General features: G+C 45.5%; 1 protein-coding gene across 10 annotated transcripts in view; it reads left to right on the forward strand.

Moving 5' to 3' along the window:
• The window catches only part of TTC23 (tetratricopeptide repeat domain 23), a 115809-nt gene that overhangs the window by 79956 nt on the left and 19028 nt on the right, over positions 1-16825 (forward strand). For 9 of the 10 annotated variants that reach the window (XR_496885.3, XM_007990539.3, XM_007990542.3 and 6 more), the window contains exons 8-9: positions 10145-10272; positions 15656-15805. Coding sequence is in view for 9 of the 10 variants with exons in the window: in XM_007990539.3 (XP_007988730.3) it covers positions 10145-10272; positions 15656-15805 (278 nt within the window). In the remaining variant the exon portion in view is untranslated. Of the gene's footprint in view, positions 1-10144; positions 10273-15655; positions 15821-16825 lie in introns of all 10 variants that reach the window. The other variant, XM_037987638.2, reaches the window with a different exon arrangement.

The raw sequence follows: 16825 nt of genomic DNA on the forward strand, positions 1-16825 counted from the left end.
CCAACATGGTGAAACCCCGTCTCTACTAAAAATACAAACAAATTAGCTGGGTGTTGTGGTGCACGCCTGTAGTCCCAGCTACTCTGGAGGCAGAGGTTGCAGTGAGCCGAGGTTATACCACTGCGCTCCAACCTGGCGACAGAGCTAGAATCAATCTCAAAAAAAAAAAAAAAAAGACGGAGAGACTCAGGAGCAAGCAAGAATCATAATAATGACAGCAACAATGACAGTAACAACCATAGCAGCAGCACTTGGGCGCCTCTTGTATGCAGGTGCTGGTACTTCCACAGACATGCTGATTGAATCTTTCTAACAACCCTTGGAGGCAGGACAGGACCTCCCATTTTACAGATAAGTTCACACTGCCACCTCTTCGTACCAGAAAGTACCATGAATCTGAAGGACCTACTGTTTCTACTCTTTGCTCTACCCCAAAAGGACCAAGTCCCCATCAGTCTGTATGGTGCTCCTAGGCAGGCCCTTGTCAGATTCAGTACCTATCAACCAGAAGACACTTGAACTGTTTATCACCCTGATGCTGTTAGGAAAAAAGTTTACTGAGGCCTTAAAGGTGAGTAAATGCTAAGTGAGGAGCCAGGGCAGAGAAGCAGTGGGCTAGAAATAAATGCTGATTGTCCTGCAGCAACATGAAGTCCTGGAACAGGTGCAAAAAGAAGCATAAACCTTTGCCCCTAAGGCCTCAAACAAATCACCTAAATGGGCAAATCAGAAACAATAAAAGCAAGAAGAACTCTCAAACTATTCCTACTCCATGAACATAGTTTAAAAACTGCTGCCATTGAAATCCTTGCACCCATAGTGGCAGATGTGGGAAAGGCTGGAAAAGAGCTCACCAGGCCAGCGCGTGTTGCACGTGTGGGGAATCAGCTTCCCTCTAGAAGCAGAAATGCAACAGGCACCACCCAGCCAGGGGCTGCAGCAGGAGCACGGGTGGGTACATTCCCACTGTCTTTTATTCTTTTTTTTTTTTTTTTTTTTTTTTTTTTTTGAGACGGAGTCTCACTCTGTCGCCCAGGCCGGAGTGCAGTGGCCGGATCTCAGCTCACTGCAAGCTCCGCCTCCCGGGCTCACGCCATTCTCCTGCCTCAGCCTCCCGAGTAGCTGGGACTACAGGCGCCCGCCACCTCGCCCGGCTAGTTTTTTGTATTTTTTAGTAGAGACGGGGTTTCACCGGGTTAGCCAGGATGGTCTCGATCTCCTGAACTTGTGATCCGCCCGTCTCGGCCTCCCAAAGTGCTGGGATTACAGGCTTGAGCCACCGCGCCCGGCCATTCCCACTGTCTTTTATGTCACCTCTCTGCTGTCCCCTCACGTGGCCATTGCCCCCACAGCAGGAATGAAAGAAATCCACTGCGGCCTAGGTTTCTCCAGGCCTCTGCTGCCTCCACCAGGGAGAAATAAGAGAGGGCAATTTGCAACTTATCTTTGTGTAACAACTAAGGGGCAACCAAATCCCTTACAGCTCTCAACAGCACAGGACTTTCTGACCCGGACGTTGGTCACTTCTAATTCAGAAGTCCTGGCTGGATCCCAGGAGCAAATCTGCATGTTCCACCCAGCACCAAGGGGGAATCTTAGCTCTGCTCTCCTGTGCTTAAACCTGTTTGTACCGAGTACAAAGACTTTTGGGGGGTTGGTTTTGGTTTTGATTTTTGAAGAGAATAATTATTAATGAGAAAAATTTCTCCTTTGAGGATTCTCTGTAGCCTGCCTGCTTGCGTGCGGAATGCCCATTGAAGGCATTGCCCTCTAACTAACAAAACGCCAATGGCCAAGGAGCAAGTGTTTCAGTCTCGACGCACAAGCTAATCCTTTTGCTCTGTGCCTTCCCTGTATTCCTTATGCAGACAAAACTGCCCAAGAAGTCACGAAGGCTTGTGATTGCATAAAGATTCCCAATTCAGGCTCCTGGAATGTCACGAACCTGAGCCTGGCCAGCTGCCCAGAGCAGCCATAGACAAACTTGGTATTAACAGCTTTCCCAACCCTGCTAAGTGTTCAAGGCATTGGCTTTGTGTTTATAACTCATCTCCTAAAGGATATTAAAATGAAATGGTTCAAAGCCAAGAACATTTCAGCATCAGCCTTTGAGAGGCAGAGCCTGCTGAGTGCAGACGGCCTTGTTTGGAAGTAGCCCCATCTGTGGCCTGGGCTCTTGCAGGCTGGGGAGTTCTGCAGTGTCCAGTGACAGCAGATGGAATGGGCTCTGTCCGGTTAGAGCTTAGGGGGCAGGGGCTGACTAAGTGGATTCCTAAGATATAATTTCCTATGCATGAATATGTATATCCCCCAGCCCCCACTGGTCCTAGCCTTTAGCCACATTTTACACAGTAGACTGGAAAAATGTCAGTATCAGGAGCTGGGCACTGCATCTCACCCAGGTCTCCTCTTTTTTACCTTACACGACCCTCCCTTTTCTCAACTCTTCCCCTGTGGCCTGCCTTCTCAGCTTGCCCAGTGCTGGGCCCTCCCGCCTCACTGCTTACTGGATTACTGATGCTCCTTGGGCCCCGTGTGTTCCAGAGAGACCAGAAATCAGGGACCCCCGGTGTACATAGGCCCTAGGTCTTGTGGGCCCCTGACAGGTAACATGGACACCTGGGAGCAGCCACAGTGAGGTGTCCTTTACCTTCCCATGCTCTTCTTAGCTGTCCCTGCTGCCTCTCATGATGCCTCCAACCTGAGCCTCCAAGCGGGGCCTGGTGGTACAGTCAAGTGAGAGTAAGCCATGGCTGGCCACGCCCCAGCTGCCTCTCTCCCTTCAGATTTCCCACTCCTCTGGGCCCCTGTGCGCTCTGAGAGAACCTTCGTCTGTTGCTTCTCAGGGCCCATTTGTTTTTACAAAATGCCCAACCAGCCTGAGTTTGGCCTTGCCTTTGAGCTCCCCAAGCAGCACATGTGGCATCCATCCCTGCTCTGTGCCCCTCAGGGAGCGAGGGAGAAAGGGGAAGTGAGGGTGCAGTGGAGTGAGGCTGAGGCCCAGAGAAGGAAAGAGATGCCCCGTACTCTGTTTTCACCGGCATCAGGAGGATCCCTTCTCAGAAACTTCTGGAAGTCACTCTAGAGTAGTCACATCTAGGGGATTGGGGTCCAGGGTCACTCAGCAAGTTAGAGGCCGAGCAAGGCCTAGAATGGACCCCAGGTGCCACCCACTTACCACACTCCAGACCCAGAGAGGGAGTTGCCCCACCCCCACCCCCACCCCTGCTGAGGGTGCAGGGCTCTGAGCAGCCCTAAAGGACAGGCAGGTAGGGGCTACAGGGCTTGGCAGCCCTTGGGGCCAGTGGAGGAGGAGAAGAGGAGGCCTGTTCCCCACCCAGGTTTATGCTATTGGCCTTCTAGCTAGGGTAGAGCTGAAACCTCATCAAGCTTGCTCGCCAGCTGCTGTCCCTTCATTGTGTCTGAGAGCAAAGCCTGTCCCTTCATTTCTCTCCTGGGGAGGCTGAAGTGCATGAGCAACATGGTGACCATGTTCCTGAGGTTCGGGTTTTTCACTTCTGGGCTGCTTTGCAATTTGTGCTCAGAACTTCTTAGAGAAGCCTATGTAACTTCTACCCCAACTCGGCTTCAAAAAGGATTTTTAAGACAGCTTACGGAAAATGCATCTACATCACCAAGACAAGTGCCAGGAACTTGAGGTTGCTGGAAGCCTTCACTACATAGTGGCCCCAAGTTATGGTGGCGGAGGGGGCTGGTCACTTTCCTGGTGGTGAGGACACTTAAGGCAGGCAGATCCCAATGGTGACCAGGCCGTGTGTGGGCACGCTGCATATTTATACCCTGCGAGCCTCACATGGTCTGCTGCCATTAGATCACTTCACTTTATGGATGCACCCCTGTCCCTAGAGATGGCCACAGACTTCCTCGTTATCACACAGCTAGTGAGCAGCAGCCCTGAAGCCATGTCACAGGCCCCTGTCTATGGCACTGTGAAAGTGTTCCTCATGAGGAGGGTCTCCTGTGGGGACCGCTGAAGGCTCTGCGGTGAGGAAAGAGCCTCTTCCAGGCTTTGTGTGTTCTCAGGCTTCCCGGGTGGCCTCCACAGGCTAGCAGCCTCGAGCAGCAGCCCCCAGCAGGGTCTAAGTAGCTTCAATGTGTTCGTTTCCTGGGTGAGGGAGCTCTTCTGGGTTAGCGCCAGGCTAAGATTTGGGACTTTCCATTTTTAAACTCCCTGGGGTCCTTAAAGCCTTTACGGTTGGTACAGAGTAGGGACTATTTCCTAAGACTGCTACAAAAGACAATCGTCACATTGTACACAGAGGCTTCCCTCTTAATGAAAACTGTCCTTACTGTTCCAACTCCTGCCTTAGGACAGCCACAGGGAAATGAGCGCAGGGTTACTGGAATTTGTTTTAATTAAAAGCCTCCAGGCCTCCCCGGCAGTGGGCAGCATTGCAGTCCTGCATTCCTCTTGCTCTTGGGATGAAGCCTTGTTTTCTTTTGCCTGTATATGAGCATCTCTACACAGAATCTTTCAGGGTCTTTTGGAATGACGTGGCTCCAAGTCCTCAGACAGAGCCATCTGCAGAGACGTCAAACCACCCTGCCCACCAAGCCACACCTTCTCCCTGCTGTAACTCACAGACAACCTAAACATTCTGTTAGAGTGGAAATAGAAGATTCACGGCCTTGGAACACCTGTGCCATTAGGGCTCAGATTTACAAGCTAAGTCATGCTCCTGTGTTTTAGAAAATGACCTCAGCTTCTGCCCAGGCCTTCGGCATCAGATTGCAGAGGATTCTAGAAGTAGTTTTTAAAGGTAGGGATGGACTTGTGTGAGAGTGCTGAAACTGCTGGCTCTTTGTCAACCCACACCCTGTTTCAGGGCACAAGGTTCAGGCTAGGAGGTGGCAGCCACTTTAAGGGGCTATGACTTCCTATCCCTCTGGAAATCCTGTTGTCACTTGTCCCAGGTGGAGATAGACTGGGATGTCCATTGCCAGGAGAATAAACTGCTTCTCAGGAAGTGACCCCTTTGCTGTAGTTATAGGACTCAATTTGCCCTCCCCTAAAAGACTGCTTATGTGGATTTAGTTCTCAAAGTTAATTTGGAGGTGAGGGGGTTGGGGGAAATAAGTCAGGATCTTGCAATAAAGGACCTTTCTTGTATCCCAGATAAAGAAAAAAGTGGTTTGAAATCTATAGACAGGGAGGGTGCCCACGTGGACGCACTAGACCTTCCTCTGTTCCTCAGCTCTAGACCATTTTAATATACAGGGGTCCTAACCTGAGTTCACAGATGCCTCATGTGTGGTTGGCTTGCATGTGACAACATCTGTTTGGGAACCCTCTATGTGGCTTTATCCCCCTGTGATTAGAGACCTACCAGGAACAAAAGGGAAAAGCACAAAACCTTAGAGAAGCTAAGGACTTGAAGGAAGAGAGTAGCGACTTGAGGAGGTGGTCCCCAGAGGGCAGATTCCCAGGCAGGGCCCATCTCTGTCTGCCCACCACAACGCCTGGCCTTCTGTCACTTCAGCAGCCACGTTGCCTTCATGTAAGGAATACACTCCTTCCGCACTCTCCTCTCTTCGTGCCTCCCTCGCACCCATTCCCTCTTCCAGAGGTCCACGTACACTAACAAGCATTCTCTTTGGAAAATATGACTGGGCGTCCCTAAGTCTGAGGTTAGGAGCCATTTGTGCATTAGTTGGAATTGAACCCTGCAGCATCCTCCCTCGAAGCTTCTCTGTGAGCTGAGCTGCACTGAGGGACAGGAGCATGCCATTCTCAAGTTGAGAGGACCAGCCCAAAGGGGCTGTTAGGGGAAGGAATACTGGGAGGTGGGAGAACATAACAAATAAAAGGGCTTGATATATGTGAGGTGCGGCTGTGTCCACCTGTGCCAGGGAGACCAGCTTCTACTCCAGGAGAGGGCAGGGAAATGCTTCCTAGCCCTTTTGGCCTCTGCCTTTCCCTGAGCATGGCAATGCTGCTTCGGCCAAAGCCCAGAGTCTGAAACTCAGTGCACAAATTGCCCCATGCCTTATACACCTTCAGGTCTTCACAGTAAGGGCCCATCTTTAGGGACAAGGCTGAGATGCGGAAAGATCTTTACTTTTCAAAGGAATTACTTCGCTACATTCTTTAGTTAACTCCCAATTAGCCAGAAAATTAAAATACCAAGAGTACTCCACTCCTGAATATCTTCATTCATTTTAGTCATGAATGTTCATCTCTGTAATGCTTTTATAATCAACAAAATTAATGCCACTTCATCCTCAACATTTGCTGTCATTAGATTATCAAAGTAGCCAAAGTTAATACTCAGTTTGCACATTAAATCTGTAACATTTTCTCACATGGGTCAGCTATGAGGAAGAGATGTAACATTTTCCATGTGGTAGATTTTCTCCCAGCAAGACAAAAACTTCTGAGTAGTGCTCAAGAAATGCATCTGCTGGTGGCTGGGGACAGGCCCCATTGAAAGAGAAGGTTACAGGGATCCAGTTCAATTGATTTCTGCCTAACTGCAGACCCCAGGGCCAGCTGGCACTGAGTGCAATTCCTGCTCCTGTTTGGCAACTGTCTAAAATCTACATGGAGTAAATCTTGCAGATGAACATAACTTCTTTCAGACCTAAGCTATCTTTAGGTTGACTACATTTGGTAGACATATTTCCCAAGTGTTTACATCTCTCCTTTCTAACACAGATCCTGCGGAATACAATTAGATCATTTCTTAAGACCCACGATTCTCATTGTAAATTTCAGGCATGTTCTCAGAGCTCTTGAGGTGTACAGGGCTGTTTATCTGCAAAGGATGCTAGACTTCTGTGTCTTTTGATCACTCTGTGTGTTTTCATGTTTCTCTCCTCTCACTGTCCATTTCTGCCACTTGCTGCTTCCAGTCTGCCTGCTATTTCAGCCCAGTATAGACACCCATAGCCACAATGGTCAAAACTGTCCCTAAAATTAAAATCATCAACATTTATTGAGCACCAACTATAGGTCAGTCCTGTTATCATTTATTCATGTGCATTAATCTGTTTACTTCTTACACCTCCTTATAAGGGAGTTATTAATATAATGGTCTCCCTTTTCCAGATGGGGAAGCTGAGACACAGCAAGGCACACAGCTATAAGGGGTAGAGCCAGAACCTGGGCCCAGATAACGCAAGCCCAGAGCCTGCTCTCTTTGCCACTCACCCTGCTGCCTCCAAGAAGCAGCACACTTTACAGGGGCTAACTGGATTTTTGATCCTCATGTGTTCTAGAGAGCTGTACCTGAAGACCATGGAGGCCACTTTGGAAGCACCTGGCATTACCGTCACAGAATGAGAAAAATAAATCCAAATCAATTCACTGGAAAAGATAACGAAACAGATAAAACACTAGCTGGCCTAATCAAGAAAACAGAGAGGAAGTACAAATACAAAACTAGAAATGATAGAAAGAATAACCAAATATTGAGGAAATTTCTAAAAGCAGAAGATAATGGTTTGTACAGTGCTCCATAATAAATATGATATTTCCAAGTAGAAATGTCAAGTAGACCACTGTATATATGGCTCATAATCTTCCCCAACAGACTTTATGTGCTTGTCATGTGTCACCATTAAGCTATCTTCAACAGGTGCTTCTGTGGGAGTCCTATGTCTCCCGGGGAGGAAGCCGTCACATTTTCCTCTACTAGGGTAGGGGCAGCAAACTTATGCACATGGGCCAAATTTGCTCACCACCTGTTTTTGTAAATAAAGTTTTATTGGAACATGGTTATTCTCATTCATTTATGTATTGTCTATGGCTGCTTTCATGCTACAACAGTAGAGTTGAATAGCAACAATGGGGATCATATGGCCTGCAAAGCCTAAAATATTTACCATCCTGTCCTTTACAGAATAAGTTTGCCAAACCCTGTGCTAGAGCCCTGTGATTTTTCCAGTTTCAGACTAGTTTCTGTGCTGGTTTCTTGGTTCAGGATTTCCAGACCAAGTAGGTGGTACACATTCAGACTGCATATATGCTTATTTCAGGTATTCTTTTTCTAGTCAGAGCCTCTGGGTAGACACCCTTAAGTCCACACCTGGAACAAGTGCAATTGTTCTTATCTTCATTTTAGAGATTCCTGGCTTAGTCTGTTTGGGAAACTATAACAAAACACAATAGACTAAGTGGCTTATAAACCACAGAAGTTTTTTTCTCACAGTTCTGAAGTCTGGAAATTCCCAGATCAAGGCTCTGGTAGATTTGGTGCCTGGTGACCTGCTTCCTGGTTCATAGACAGCTGTCTTTTCACTGTGTCCTCACAGGGTGGAAGGAGTGAGGAAACTCTCTGATGTGTGTTTTATAAGGACACTAATCCCATTCATGAGGGTGCCATCCTCATGACTTAATTACCTCTGAAAGGCCTTACCTCTGAATATCATCACCGTGGGGGTTAGATTTCAACACATGAATTTGAGGGGGATAAACATTCAGACCATAGCACTGCCTGTATTCATTTTATTTCCTGCATAACAAATTTGTTTACCATTTATGACCTCGCAGTTCTGTCGGTTAGAAGTCTGGTGTGGTAAGGCTTGCTTCTCTGCTAAGGCTGAAATTGCTTTGTTGGCCAGCTCCACTCTCAACTGGAGGTTGGGGTCCTTTCTGAAGCTCGTTCCTGTTATGAGCACAGTTCAGTTCCTTGCAGCTGCAGGACTATAGCCCCTGTTTTCTGGAGAGCTGGTGGCCAGTGACCCCTCTCAGCTCCCATAGGCTGCTCTTGCTCAGGTCCTTCCACCATATCCCTCTCCATCTCAGCAGCAGGCACAATCCTTCTCATCAAATCTCTGTCATGCTTTCCATAAATATGACTTCCTTTTCTGCTACCAGCCAGAGAAAACTCTCTGCTTTTAAAGGGCAGCTGTGATTAAGTCTGGCCCAGGGGATAATCTGTTTTTGTTTTTGTTTTTGTTTTCTTTTGAGACAGGGTCTTGGCTCTGTTACCCAGGCTGGAGTGCAGTGGTGTGATCACAGCTCACTGTGAAACCTCAACCTCCTGGGCTCAAACAATCTTCCCACTTCAGCCTCCCAAGTAGCTGGGATGACAGGTGCACATCACCACATCTGGCTAATTTTTTTGTATTGTTTATTTTTTGCTTCACCGTGTTGCCCAAGCTGGTCTTGAACTTCCAGGCTCAGGCGATCTTCCCACCTTGGCCTCCCAAAGTGCTGGGATTACAGGTGTGAGCCACTACCCCCGGCCATAATCTCGCTTTCTTAAAGTCAGTTGTACCCTATAACATAAGCTCATCTCAGGAGAACTGTATCTTCATACTCACAAGTTCCATCCATAACCACAGGGGAGGGACTACACAAGAGCAAGGGTCACGGGTCACCTTAGACTTCTGGGGGCCACACCAGCTTTTTGCAGGGAGTTCTCTTCAGCTTTCCACCACAAATGATCCTCAGGCTTCATCCCTAGTCCTGCTCAGACTTAGAAAGCCCCAGTATTAGTAGATGGACCTTTTTCCTAATATGCTCATGGGCCATTCAACCTCAGCTCCCACTCGCTTCTCTGGCTTTTAGTTCTCTAGTCATTTTCCATACCTGAGGTTTTCTCTTTCTTGCATTCAAGATTGGCATGCATTTAAAAATATGTGTGTTATAGTATAACCTGTATGTTGAAGTATTTGGAATGATTGGGGTTTTGAATGATTTCTTCCCTCAGCAGCATGTCAGCAATATTTTCCAGATTTTTCATGTTTTAGAAATACGTACCAAGATTACCCTCCAAATCCATCAAAATAAATGAACTTTCAGAGTCCTACCCTCAGTAAAGTTATAGTCACCGTATAACTAAGGTTATAGGAAGAATTGATGGTTGATCAACCTGAAAACTTACCAGTGTGATCAGATCTAGGGCACAGTTTCTTTTGCAGTAACTTTTCTTTATGTATCACCAGGAAAGCTAGATGTATGAAAATTAAGGAAAGTAGATTACGGTATCTTTTGAGACCTAAATTCTTTCTAATGAAACAGGCAGATTAATGGGCAAAGGACAGTCTTAACTGTTTTTTTTTTTCTTGTCCCAATACCTCTTTTCAAATAGCTCAACACTGCTAACAGTATACTTATTCTGTTTCCATTTCAAATCTGTGAACAGTTTTCAAAGTTATAATAAATGCTTTTCTTCAGATGTAGCTGAGCAGTATTTTCAAGAGAGCATGGCTCATCTTAAGGATTCTGAAGGGATGGGAAGAACCAAATTTCTTTCAATTCAAGATGAATTTTGCCATTTTCTACAAATGACTGGACAAAAAGAGGTAAGTGAGTTTGGATCACAAATGTCTAGTTATTCACAGTTGATATCCAAAGGGCTACTCCTTTACTCTGCAAGCATCCATTAAGCACCTATTGTGTACAAAGCATGTGCCAGTCTCTAGAGGGACACATAAATAAGGCTAGGGCTCCTTTCGGGCAGCTTCCAGAGATACTTGCTCTTAGAAGCTAGGAGACTTCATGAGAATATAGATTGTCATGCCCACCTACAAAAGATCCTAAAGAAACAGTGGACAGGCCCTGCTTATTGAAGTCCTGCAGATCTGGCTGGAATAGTGTGGCAGTTAGTGTGTCTGATCCCTCTCTCCTCAGTTTGGGTAATGAATGGAATTTGCATATCTAAGGAAAACTATACGGTGCAGAAGTTACAGCTCAGTAGTTTAGTATTGATTCATACAAGCATGATTTACATGGCTTATAAAAATAGAACAAATCCCAGACCTTATATTCATTGGTAATTAAACCCTTGGGAACGTATTCCTTGCAAAGCCTAGCATACCGTGGCTTTATTCTTTTGTATGTGTGTGTGTGTGTGTATACATATTAATACATATATTATATCTCTCCAATCGCCAACAGATACTGAGGAACAATTATATATATGTGTGCATATATATGTATATATGTATGTGTATATATATGTATGTGTGCATATATGCCCACACCCTCTTCTCAGCGCACCTAAGTCCTGTTTACTCTTCACTCCTCTCTGTTAAGCTTTTCTTTTTTTTTTGAGACAGAGTCTCGCTCTGTCACCCAAGCTGGAGTGCAGTGGTGCAATCTCGGCTCACTGCAACCTCCGCCTCCCGAGTTCAAGCAGTTCTCTGCCTCAGCCTCCTGAGTACCTGGGATTACAGGCCCCCGCCACCACACCCAGCTAATTTTTTTGTATTTTTAGTAGAGACAGGGCTCTACTAAAGAGCCAGTTTGCTAAAATCTTTTAGTGAGATGGGGCTCACCATTTGGCCAGGCTGGTCTTGAACTCCTGACCTCGTGACCCACCCACCTCAACCTCCCAAAGTGCTGGGATTACAAGTGTAAGCCTCTGTGCCCAGCCTCTGTTAAGCTTTTCTTATCAGAGGTTAATGCCATCTCAGTTTCCTAGAAAGCCATACATGCATACATATATACACACATGTGTACACAGTACATATATGTGTACACACACACACACACATATCTATATACATAGTTGTTCCTCAGTATCTGTGGGGGATTGGTTCCAGAACCCCCAAGGATACCAAACTCCAAGGATGCTCAAGCCCTTGTACAAAATGGTGTCATATTTGTATGTAACTTATAGACATAGCCTCCTGAATACTTTATATCATCTCTAGATTGTTTGTAATACCTAATACAATGTAAATGCTATGGTAACAGTTGTTACACTCTATTTTTTATTTGTATTGTTTTTATTGTTGTATTGTTATTTTTGTTTTTTTCCCATATAATTTGTGATCTATGGATATGGAGGGCTTGCTGTATATTTTTTTCAACTCTAACTATCATGGCAAATCTTGGAAATGAAAAACTTTATTTCTCTTGCCATCTGTAGACCTCCTCCCCCACAGCTCTTTTCTCATCCTTAATCCCCCCACTACCCCCACCTTCTCTCAGTTAGGGAACATGGACTTTTATGTAGATATACCCATGTTTCTCAGGCCAAAGTAGGGCCACAATCACCATGACAAATGGGAATTTTCTTGGTCACCCAACCCCAGGGAGAGAAATGCCTTCCAGGGGCATCATATTCCCTCCCCATCTCCCCTCACATCTCTAGAAGACTAAAGGGGAGTGCTCAGGTTGTTAGTCCTGCTACTCATCATCTTTTGCCTGGACCGCTCTAACAAGTTCCTATCTCTCAGCTGCTTTTTCCATGCTTGCCCTCTTCTAATCCACTCAGAATAAGGAAGCCATGGTGATGTTTCCAAAAAGCAGATCTGACCAGTGAACACTAATTTGTAAAAGCCAGTCCACTGGCTCCCTGATGCCCTCAGGATAAACCAGAATCCTGACATGGCCCACAGTATTGTCCACGACCTGGACTCCACTGACATTTCCAGGCTCATTTTTGCTTCCTCTCCCCGATCCATGTTCCTGCCACACTGGCCTTTCTAATTCCCACTTCCAGGCAGTGCCAGCTTGTTTCCTCCTCCTGGAAGGCCCTTCCTCATTGATCTCCAGGCCAATGCTAAGCCATTCTTCATTTCTTATCAGCTTCTCTGATTCCTCTCCCCAGGCTTCATTTAGATGCTCTCCATTATTCTTCCTTACAGAATCCTTTTGATGTCATCAAGTATTTGTAAGTATATATTCACGTGGATATTTAACATCTATCTTGCAACTAGACTGAACCTGTGAAAGCAGAGACCCTCTTGCCTGTGGTGAGGAGTGATGAGCAGAGAGGTGGATGCATGTTTGGCCACAGGCCAGCTGGCTGTTCTGACTCCCATGGGCCATGCATCAGTTCGTCTGTACTGTCTGGCTTCCCACCATAGTGTCTTGCGGAGTCAGCCAATGCTCACTGTCAGTTATGTTATGCCTCACTGCCCTTGCCCAGGTCACCCAGATCAGTGTTGATCAAAAGATGCATCTCACTCTCCTAAGCAGCCCTCAAAGATTTTAGCAAACTGGCTCTTTTCATTCTAGGGCCACTACCAGCCAGCCCATCCAGTGCCCTTATGATAATAGAAAAAGCTGCCCCTTCCTCAGGTAGATACCACCCATGTTAGAGGGGACCAGAGGTTGGATTTCAGCCCTCCCCATACTCTGGCCAGGCACCCCTGTGTGTGGCACCCCCTGCCCAGCCAAACATGGGCAACAAGGGCCGGGCCCAAGGACAGTCCCGGAGCCAAGAATGGGGCTGTGCTCAGGCTATCCCAGATGTTCCCACAGCACATGGCCATTGGCACTGTGGAACATGATCTTTGGGGGCCGAAATGCCTTTTAAGGTAAAATGTAAGTGAAGGTCACTCTGCCACAGGTTAAGCTACTTTACGAGGGTTTGTCTTCTAGTTATGCCACTCTTTTGCTCAAGAATCTTCTCTGACTTCCTCAGCCTGGTCACTCACTGGCTGTCAACAGGCCATGTGCTCCTCCTGTGCTCCCAGTTACCCATACCCTCTTCTCAGCCCACCTAAGTCCTCTTTACTTGTCACTCCTCTCCATTAAGCTTTTCCTAGCAGAGGTTGATGCCATCTCAGTTTCCTAGAAACCTGTGCCATTTAACTTCCTTCACATCTACCCTGTTTCCCCAGTCAGGCTGTAGACAGTAGCCAAAGCTTCATTTGAGAAAGGGAGTCTCCCTGGGTCTTCTCCCCATCACTGGCTCCTCTAAATCTGACAGTCAATTCCCACAGAAATATTACCAAACCCAACACTCTCATCAGTCTAAGTCCTTGCTCTCAGAAGTTGGGAGATGTGATGGGCTTTACCCTCAGGCAAGTCTAGATTTAAATGCTAGTCCCTCATGTACCTCAGTGGGGCCTCACTGGTGAGTTACACAATCACTCTGACTCTACAGGGATTCATCTTTCACCTGAGAAATTGACTTCTGCCTCATCAGCACCTGTAATGTGGGTCCCCTACCCCAGCCCTAGCCCCTGACTTGTATTATTGCCAACAAAAGGATTAAAGGCCCTCCTTGTCCTTCTGTTTGTGGAGCACTTTCGGGACACCTTTGGGGCTGTGTCATGAGGAAGCTCCCATGGTCCATGCTGTATTTGGCAGTCAAATTCAGCATCCATGCTCTGCAGCTGATGTTGTGCCTTCATGTGGAAGATCGTGGAAGAATTTCTGGAGAAAGTATGGAGGATTGACATACTTTAACAGGGTTTTCCCCCGCATATTTTGGTGACTGAAGAAGCTAGTATCAGGAAATACTGTGTCCTGACCAATTCATATTTTTTATTCCATGTTAGTATAAATAAATTGGATAAACCAAACAAAATGTCACATCATGTTGGAATGTTTACTTTCAGTTTCCTAAACTATTTCCTATGAGAATAGTAAAGCCTGGAGTATGTTCAGGATGTTCTATACATAGATAATTTGCCCAGGAATGCTGTATTTTCACTTCTGTAAGAATGGCATTGTGGACAGAGGGAGAAAAGCATGGGACTAAAGTGTATGAAAATTAGGCCGGGCATTGTGGCTCATGCCTGTAATCCTAGCACTTTGGGAGGCCAAGGTGGGCGGATCACTTGAGGTCAGGAGTTCAAGACCAGTCTGGCCAACATGGTGAAACCCTGTCTCTACTAAAAATACAAAAATAGCCAGGTATGGTGGTGGGCGCCTGTAATCCCAGCTACTTGGGAGGCTGAGGCAGGAGAATCGCTTGAACCTGGGAGGTGGAGGTTGCAGGGAGCTGGGATCATGCCACCGCACTTCAGCCTGGGAGACAAAGAAAGACTCTGTCTAAAAACAAAAAAAAAAACAAAAAAAAACACCTCCAGATTTCCACCTGCTGTTGTAAAATGGAAGATCTGCTGAGATGAATTTAAAAAAAAAAAAAAAAAGTATGAAAATTGCTGGCTGGATTCAGATCCTAGCACCAACATAGCTGAGCCCTCTGACTCTGAGCAGGTTTCTTAACTGCTCTGTGCCTGTTTCCTCCTCTGCCTAATGAGGATTAAAATTTTACCCATCTAAAGAAGACAGCAAAAATTAAATGAGATCACACACAATTGTGTGTGTTCAGCACAATTACTGACATGTGAGGACTGATCCATGTCAGCTTTTGTTCTTACTACTCAACTGAAATGGATTCCTGTAATGGCTGAGTGGGTTTATTTTGCCAGGTGTCCTCTCTCTTCATAGTTTACATCTTTCCTCACATTTGTGTTGTTTCCTGACTCCTGTTCAACCAGAGGTGATATGATTTGGCTGTTTCCCCACCCAAATCTCATCTTGAATTGTAGTTCCTATAATACCCATGTGTCATGGTAGGGACCTGTGGGAGGTGACTGAACCATGGGTGCGGTTACCCCCATGCTGTTCTTGTGATAGTGACTGAATTCTCACAAGATCTGATGGTTTTATAAGGGGTTTTCCCCCCTTTGTTCAGCACTTCTGTCTCCTGCTGCCCTATGAAAGAGGTGCCCTCTGCCATGATTATAAGTTTTCTGAGGCCTCCCCACCCATGAGGAACTGTGAGTCAATTAAACTTCTTGGCTTTATAAATTACCCAGTCTCAGGTATCTCTTCATAGCAGCATGAGAATGGACTAATCCAAGAGGAGAATAGGCTCAGCTCATGAGACTACCACACCCATGTGAAAATATACAAGTTATGTAATTTTCTTAAGAGGCACTGATCTTAATCAGCCTTTGAACTTGTTAACCAGATAGCTTTTTGTTCCTTTCACAGAGAGCAACCTCGATCCTGAGAGAGTCCCTGGAAGCCAAAGTGGGAGTATTTGGCGATTTCAGTCCTGAGGTGGCAGAGACATACCGGCTCCTGGGAGCAGCAGACCTGGTGCAGGGGAACCACAGTGAGGCCCACAAGAAACTGAAGAAGGTAAAGCTGGAACCCGTACGAACACAAGAGTAGGCTCTCCCTCCCCTCTCCAAGGTCAATTTCTCTCCCTCGTGGGGGTTCTTTTAAATGAAACTTTAGAAGTGACTTGTTTAGATAGGATGACATCACTTTTGTGGTAGATCTAAGCTAATACTTTTTGGGTAAAAGACATAGTAAGCCTCTTAGACATATATGTTTTTTAAATGAATTATCAATTATTTTTACTATGCAAATATTTTTAATTTTTTACATAGTATAATTTATCAGTCCTTTATGTTTGTGGTGCTCTCTGTATATACTGAGTTTATAGAGGAATTCTCTTACATATTCTTCAATTGTCATTCTTCTTTTTCTTCTTTTAAATTTGGAGTTTATTTGTGTAGATGGCATGAGGAATGGATCTAATCTTACCTTTTTTCCAAATGGCCACCCAGTTGTCCAGCACCATTTAATTAGAGAGCCCATCTATGCTCCAGTGACTTCAGATAACACCTTCATCATATACTGATTTTCCTTATGGACTTAAGTCTATTTCTAGATTTCTCTTCTCTTCCACTAGTCTTTCTGTTTATTCATGTGTCAATATTTCACAGTTTTAACTACAGAGATTTTACAGAATGATTTAATATGTGATAGGAGTAGACACCTCTTACGGCTTTTCTTTTGCTAGAATATCAGGTGTTCTAGCTATTCTTTCATGTTTCTTTTTCTACATGAATTTTTGTATCAATTTGTCTAACTCCATAAAGAGCTTGCTGGTATTTTTATTGCATTACTTATAAATAAATCTAGTGAAAATTGACAACTTTGTGATATTGAGTTCTTCTATGCAAGAACAAGGGGTATCTTTCCATTTCTTCATGCCTACTTTTATATCTTTCAGGCACATCCAAAAGTGTTCTTCATATGGGTTTTGTATATTTCTTATTAAGTTTAATTCTAACCATTTGATCTTCCTTATTACTATTATAAATGGAGATTTATCTACTGTTATATCTTTTGATTTTTTTTTTTACATAT

The sequence above is a fragment of the Chlorocebus sabaeus genome, chromosome 29 (genome assembly GCF_047675955.1).
Source record: "Chlorocebus sabaeus isolate Y175 chromosome 29, mChlSab1.0.hap1, whole genome shotgun sequence".
Taxonomy (NCBI): domain Eukaryota; kingdom Metazoa; phylum Chordata; class Mammalia; order Primates; family Cercopithecidae; genus Chlorocebus; species Chlorocebus sabaeus.